At 37.1% G+C, this 7407-nt stretch overlaps 2 protein-coding genes across 2 annotated transcripts; one reads left to right on the top strand and one right to left on the bottom strand.

The window, feature by feature from the left end:
• Nucleotides 1-31: 31 nt before the first annotated feature.
• On the bottom strand, nucleotides 32-3150 carry LOC121981751 (GTP-binding protein YPTM2-like). Its single transcript, XM_042534455.1, has 8 exons — nucleotides 2967-3150; nucleotides 2351-2423; nucleotides 1644-1691; nucleotides 1509-1556; nucleotides 1135-1206; nucleotides 852-1007; nucleotides 502-605; nucleotides 32-416 (listed from the first exon to the last, which is right to left on the bottom strand). Exons 1-8 carry the CDS (start codon nucleotides 2978-2980, stop codon nucleotides 320-322), a joined length of 612 nt encoding a protein of 203 aa, XP_042390389.1. The 5' UTR covers nucleotides 2981-3150; the 3' UTR covers nucleotides 32-319.
• A 282-nt stretch (nucleotides 3151-3432) lies between these two features.
• On the top strand, nucleotides 3433-6692 carry LOC121981750. Its single transcript, XM_042534454.1, has 7 exons — nucleotides 3433-3691; nucleotides 4395-4483; nucleotides 4566-4641; nucleotides 5266-5315; nucleotides 5398-5724; nucleotides 6069-6107; nucleotides 6266-6692. Exons 1-7 carry the CDS (start codon nucleotides 3553-3555, stop codon nucleotides 6449-6451), a joined length of 906 nt encoding a protein of 301 aa, XP_042390388.1. The 5' UTR covers nucleotides 3433-3552; the 3' UTR covers nucleotides 6452-6692.
• The last annotated feature ends 715 nt before the right edge of the window (nucleotides 6693-7407 follow it).

The following is a 7407-nucleotide window of genomic DNA, read 5'->3' as shown; positions in this document are numbered from 1 at the left end:
GTCAAGGCGAAATTGATTAAACTAATTAACATTACATGAGAAAATTAATTTCTTAAGAAACATGAATTCATTTTATATTGTTTAACACCGTTTGATATTGAGACAAGATCAGCACATCATAACGTGAATTCTCCGATAGATCGGAGAATTAGGACAACAGCAAAAGCTGATGAAAACTGATTATACTATTAGATAATCAACTTGTACACAATTAATAGCTAGGAAAGAATGGAGCAATTTACGAATCTATGGAGAGCGAAACATAAGCATCAATCTAAATAGGTAGGAAGTCGCTCGGCGTTGCCGGAGAACAACCGCTTCAAGAAGAGCAGCAGCTGCTCTTCTGGTCAACAGGCTGTCCACGAATTTGTACTGTTGGTGGTTTGGCACTGTTCATGGCGGGTTGGCTCGCCATCCTACGATGGACAACGTGTCACTTTGCATTAATTCTCAAGGATGTGATGAGAAATTGCGGATTCAATGTAGCAAAGTAAGACATACCTGCTCCTGATGGCAGCAGTCATGGCCATGAATGCTTGCTCCACATTAGTAGCATTTTTTGCACTAGTTTCCAAGAAAGGGATACCAATCTCATCAGCAAAAGCCTGTTAGATCAGGAGTGGATGAGTCATTGATAATGGATGACCTAATAAAGCATCTGAATGATGACTAACAAAGTGAATTTATTTCACCTTGATGGTCAAACCAGAAACTCAGAAATAATGGGTAGTAAGCTCTAATCTAATTCTTAAAATAAATGAAGATGACATGATCATCTATTCATGGTGAAGCTAAAGCTGGCATGCTCAGAATCACTACAAAACAATAAGATTGTGACAATTCCAAATAACCTTGGCTGTCTCGTATGAAACAACTTTGTTTTCAAGCAGATCACACTTGTTCCCAACCAGAAGCTTATTCACATTGTCACTTGCGTATCGATCAATCTCATTCAACCACTGCTTTACATTATTAAAGCTCTCTTGGTCTGTGACATCGTAGACCACCTATAAATTCAGGGGCAGAGAGTAAGCATACACTAGAAGAAATTTTCACTTGCAAGAGTCACACAATTAATAGCTCGAGGATTAGGATAACATGAAATGAACTTTAATTGAAAAGGATTCCACTCACAATGATACCATGAGCACCGCGGTAGTAGCTGCTGGTAATAGTTCTGAATCGCTCTTGCCCAGCAGTATCCCACTGAAACTCCAACAAACTGTTACTTCAGTACAGATACACAATATGGAACAGCAATTTCAAGGAGAGAGCTGTCTTGATGGTTAAAAACACCAGATGATAAACAAAAATTAAACCACCAACTAGAAAGGGAATTAGTATGATGAAGCTCTACAAGCATGTCATCCTAAGACAAGCATGTCATCCTAAGACAAGCATCTCTCTGGAACTATCAAGCTATTTAAGTCGGTGAATATGAGACACCAAAGATTTAGTACATTGCAAAAAAAAAGTGTGATTATAAGCATCATGATCAAAATACTCACAATTTGAAGTTTAACAGTCTTCCCGTCCTGCTCAACAGTGCGAATTTTCTAGAGAAAAAAAAAATATTCCTCATCGTACACTCTAGTCAAAGCACTGTATTAACTATCTGAAAAATCACCAGTAAGTATACTTACAAAATCAACTCCAATAGTGCTAATGTAACTTTCCAAGTAGGAATCATCCTACAAAAGAAAAAATAGATCAAGGCACAACAAAGCAAGAATTAAATTTTTGCAATCACGATCTACTTTACAAAACCACGGCTAGCATAAATAAGAATTCTACTTCCACATAGCAAAACAATATCAAATTATCAATCCTTGGGTGAGAACCTCAATTATAGATTCATGATCCTAGTGTCACTGCCAAAGTAAACACTATCGACCATCTTGCATAACAATAGAGTTGAGTCATAGCAAGTTGGTACCAATTGTCACAGGATCAACAGTTGTTACTGCTTCAGTTTGTAACAGAGGCTGGTCTGCTATAAGGAGAAGCTTGCAAAAATAAATTACATTATAGGGACTGTATCCTAATTCATGAAAAAGAAGAGACAAGATGTTGGTGTACTAATGGCATTTTTGCTAACCAAATAAATTCTGGCAATGTTTCAGCACACAACTAAATTACTAAAGACTTTAATGCTCAATTCACATAAGTAGAAACAGGAAACAGAGCCAATGATTTACATAGTCCAATTTCTAACAAAAAAGGCAGAAGCTAACATCTCTAAAATCTACAAAGAAAATTTAAGACATCAAAAAGTATACAAGTGAAAAGCACAAAATATAGAAATGTTAATCTTCATGAAAAAATAGATAATTATATTCTTGCTACTCACAGCGAATCTTAGAAGTAGGCATGATTTTCCAACACCTGAATCGCCAATAAGCAAGAGTTTGAACAAGTAGTCACTGCAGAGAAACTTGCAGAACTTAGATTTGTACCAAAGTAAACGGCTTAAGATCCAAAGAAAATCAAGCGATTTTTTAAAATATTAACTATCTAATCATGCCATAGAAAATGAATCTAGCAAGATATATAGCACATAATTTCAACAAATTCCTCAAGATTTTACTCAAGAAAGCAAAAAGTATCTTGGTTCCCCTATATAGGGGACTGCACAAATCAAAAAGCAAAATTTTATAGCAGAGGAACAGGAACATAATCATCACACGGATGAGTCAGATCCATTTACAACCATGAAGGTTGTCAATTTAACGGCACGTGAAGCTCTAGATCCACCAAATTCGGATGGGGACAACGCCGATCTCAAGCAGAAACCCATGATCCAACAGAACATTTATTTACGGAATCTCACATACGAACAGAAGTTCCGATCCATAGGAAATCCCGTCAAAGCCTAAGACCAAATCCTCGACCCAACAGAGAACGAGACTACAACAATTCAGTTTTCCACGAGAGATCGACATTAGGGGTTAGACCGAGGCACTTACTACTCGGGATTCATCGCGGAAACAGGAGTGACTGCGGTGGTCTCCCAGGCAGCGCGGTTCGCCGGAAAAACGACGAGGTTAACGGAATCTGCGATCGAGGGAGATCGGATTCCTGCTCCGCTACTGGGCGGATTGAGAATTGAGATCCCCAGAAACGCGTCGACGTAATAAGGAGCGTCGGGTGATCGAGCGCGAGACGCGCACCAGGATGTTTTATCGACGTCTGAGATTCTTCACGTGTCATCCAGATTCGTGCTCCTGTTGTGTTATAGGTGTCGTCGTGTGGCGGACCGGACCCGTTGACTTTTTAATCGACTCCGGTTTGATTCGCTCGATTTTTATTTCAAACTTAACTGTTGGATGAATTACTTCAATAAATATGAGTTTGCTAACATTTTCATTTTACTACTATATCTTTGTAAAATCATAACATTTTAGCAGTGAGCTTAGCATATGTTTTTTTTTTCTTCTTCTTTTCCTTTCTAGGAAACAAGGCATTAGGTTTTTGATAGTTGCAGCCTTACTGCCTTCGGGACCTTTGCTGCCCGGAATCACTCCACCTTTTGCTTTGGCCCTCTCACCGCCAATGGGAACCGAGCGTAGTTCCATCAGCATCTCAGCTCTCCGGTTGGAGAATCCCTTCTCTCTCAAGGTTGCCCAGGTCTTCACGGGGTTCGGCATCGGCTGTGGCGTCGGCATCGGCGTCGGCCGACCCATATATCTAGGTAAGGACACCCTTTCCTGTCCCCTCCCACCGCTGTCTGATGGGTTCTCAAAGGTTCTTCGAGGCCGAATTTGGTCAGTCATCCGCCGCCTGCAATGGATCGCTTGCTGTTCGATCCCGTAGCGTATGATACAGCGATGTGTCTGTGTGTGTGTTTTTTTGTTAATGTCTTCGTTTGGGACATACCTCAAATTTGTTATTTGCACTGGTGATTTCGTGATTTCAAAATGTGCTCTCTTTGATTGTTTCCCTATTGTTGCCGTCATGGTTCAGCAGTTTTGTCTACTTAGTTTCACTTTTTTATGAAGTGCTGAGCGTGTGAGTGAGGGCGAGGTCTTTGATGTGCCATTGGTGGCACTTGCTGATTATTTCTTTTACTAATTCGTCGTACTTTCAGATTAAAAACGTCCGAACCTGAGATCTGAATCGTCTGAATTCAGTGTTTTTTGTCCTTGCAAATTGCCAGTGGATTTAAGTTCATAAAGACGATTAGCTTCATGCACTAGAATTATGGAACGAAATCCATTTGCGTACAGTGGTTGGTTCTCAGTTCGTTAAGTAATGTTATTCTAAGCATACTAATGAATTGCATAAAAACGTGGAATCCTTTTTGTATCTCGATTTTGGGAGGAACACATTGTTATGTATCATCAGTTACTATTCTACGAATATTAAAGTCAGCAAGCAAACGACGTGTGTTGCAGGTGCAATACCGGCAGTTCAGCAAGTCTTGATGTCTGCTAGAGGCGCAACCGATGCTTTTTCTGGAGTTGGGAGACACGTTAATAGTTCTGTAAGGACAGTTTGTAAGTTGATGTGCATATAGACCTATTTTGTAACAAACAGTGTTTTTTCTTATTTGTGCTCTTTATTAGCTAATGAAGTTGGGCTTCAAGAACATTGAAGTTGGCATCGGATGTGGAGTTGGTGTGGGACATGGCTTTGGTGTAGGTATGTACCTTTGTAGTGTCTTAGCAATAGGAACTTACAATTTGGTTAGAGACCTTGTTCTCATTATTCCGTTAGATTATATATATTTGAGATATCTTCTATCAGATCTTAATATGCTTGACATTTTTTTTAAGCTCTCAATTTCCAACATAGCTTTCTATCTAGTTTTAAATATGTATGTGTGTGTACACTGAAGAGGAGCTTTGACGCAACGATAAAGTTGTTTCCGTTTGACATTGTGGTCATGGGTTCAAGTTGTGGAAACAATCTCTTGCAATGTAAAGTAAGACTTCCATTACCGCATTAGTGGGAACCCACACACACACACCAAACATAATTCTCACCTTCTGATGTGCCCTCGAGAGTTTAGAGAAATCAGATTGATGGTAGAGTTTTTATTTTTGATTATTTTGAGCCACAGACTTCTTTAATTTCTCAGAAAAATGGGAATGCACCTTGTTAATGTGTTTATAATAAGATTTTTATACAATAGTTTTCTTTTCCCACTCTCCTATGATCAAAGCAATATGATAGATCTTTTTATTGTTTCCTTATAACGATGGTGTTGTTACAGACCTAAAATTTGTGAAAAAGCCAGCAATTCTTTTATTTATCTTATGGCAGGACTTGCCTTGAAGCCTGGAGTGGTTAATCGGATCCAAAATAGTTTTGGGGTATTGACTAATATTTCTATGATCATGCATTTTTCATTTTGATGCTCATATTCCATGCTTTGAAAGCAAGTTATCTTCTCAGGAAATGCTGGAGAAGGCTATGATAACTGTAGGCAATGTACCTGTCTTAGCTTCCATCCAAGGTGCTATTCCTAGCCTTGGTAAAGGGGCGGTGACTGTCCCAAGTGGAAGCCCTATTGGAAATGCACAAGTGTCAAGTGGAAGAGTGACGACAGATTTAAAGTTTGGAAATACTTATATAGGACCTACTGAAGAAGTCACGCATAGTTCATATGCATCCAAAGAGCCGCTACTAAAAAAATCGATTGCAAGTCACACTGAAAGGGTGATCAACAGTTTCTTACACGATCCCCTTTTCAAGGATTCTGAGATGGAAGTTAATGAAACGGTAACATGCCTGACATAGAATACTTAGTCTTATACTACTAATTTTATGGTCAATTCCAGTCTACAATTTAGCATGCATATTCTGTATTTTTAAAAATTTAAACAAAATAACTATGCACTAGTGAAATGGTTTGACACTGATTATTTTGAGGTTGTATATAGATAGGACCAACACAGTTTTTTTTCGGTAGATTATAAATTCGATTAGTGCATAGGTTATTGAAATGAAACTTTTGCATTTCAAATATTGCTTCTTAAATGTTTAGTCCTTGAGATGCTGAATTAAGTGCTGAAAACACAACAATTTTATGCATTGCTCTGACACTAACTTTTGTTCATATTCAGGCAGAAAACCTGGACTTGGAAAAAAATGTGCTCAAAGTGGTAAGCCATTGTTTCTTTTCCGTCTTCCCAGAGCATTAGATATGTTCTTCATTGTATCGTAATCCAAAGGATTTGCTCGGAGAGATTTTTTATGATTGTAAAAGTGTGAACTTTTTTTTTACAATCTTAACTAAATCTGTGTACTTTTATCTAATCAGCTGCTGGCACACCAGAGAGTCATCGGAGACTTGATCGAGGAGAATCAGAGACTGCAACAAATACTCGTTGAGGATCTAAAAATTCCACCTTCCAAACTACAAATGAAGCCCAACAGTAAATCAAAGGCTTATTACACATGTTCTGACTGTTTCGAATGCCGAAGAAGAAGAAGAAAGGCCAGATAGGATCATTTTAGATGTAGCATCCAAATTTAATTGTTTCTTTAGCAATTATTCGTCTGGATACAATATCATCTTATGTAGGTCACACAACTCACTGTTAGTAGAAAAGTTCCAACTCTTTCGCATACATATTTTTCTTTCAGCAAGGCTCGATAAGGATCGGTATTGGAGATTTATCTATTTTGAAGTTGTAGAAGTTACACGTGTATTTATGAAAGAATCAACTTATTGATATATTTGTTAAGCCTCTTCTTATTTATGAAACAATCAAATGGTTAATATATTTAACCAGCCTCAAACCAAGTGTACTCTCTAATATCTTAATGCAACTTAATATTGTCTTCCATTTAGTACTTGATACGATTTAATGGTATCTTTGATTGTGTACTTTTTATAACTTAGTAGTTAGTATTATCTTTGATAATATAATTCACTATTTTTTTTATGTTAATTGATATTATTTTCAGCCATACTTGTTGTCCGATTCCTTGTAGAATATTTCATTCCTTGCAAATTTAAGCCATTGGGAATATTTTTTTCGAGATCATGTAAAAAAATAACTATTGGCGATATTAGTTTTATAAAAATAATATTTCAGTTTATAAAAAATAACTTTTTCTTTAGTAAAAATCAAAGGAATATCCTTTTAAAGAAAATATAAAAAAAAAACCCTATCTTTTTTATTTTGCCATTATATTTTTTTAATAAAATATAATGAAGTGGCGTTTTTATATTATTTAAAATGAGCATATCTTTTTACAAGGATAATAAAAATAAGCGTGTTTTTTTTTTGTAATTCGACGTGATAGGTAATACGACTATGGGGTTTGGGTTAATTTTTCCAACCCGACCTTCTATTTTGTCCGGTTCATGTGGGCCGATCAAGCAACTTCTACACTGTTGGAAGTTTTTTTTTTTTTTTTTATTTCAGTGCCACATTTATTACCCACTTTACTCCC

Source organism: Zingiber officinale, chromosome 5A (assembly GCF_018446385.1).
Source record: "Zingiber officinale cultivar Zhangliang chromosome 5A, Zo_v1.1, whole genome shotgun sequence".
Taxonomy (NCBI): Eukaryota; Viridiplantae; Streptophyta; class Magnoliopsida; order Zingiberales; family Zingiberaceae; genus Zingiber; species Zingiber officinale.
The sequence above is the reverse complement of the archived record's forward strand: the minus strand, read 5'-3'. Positions and strand labels throughout refer to the sequence as shown.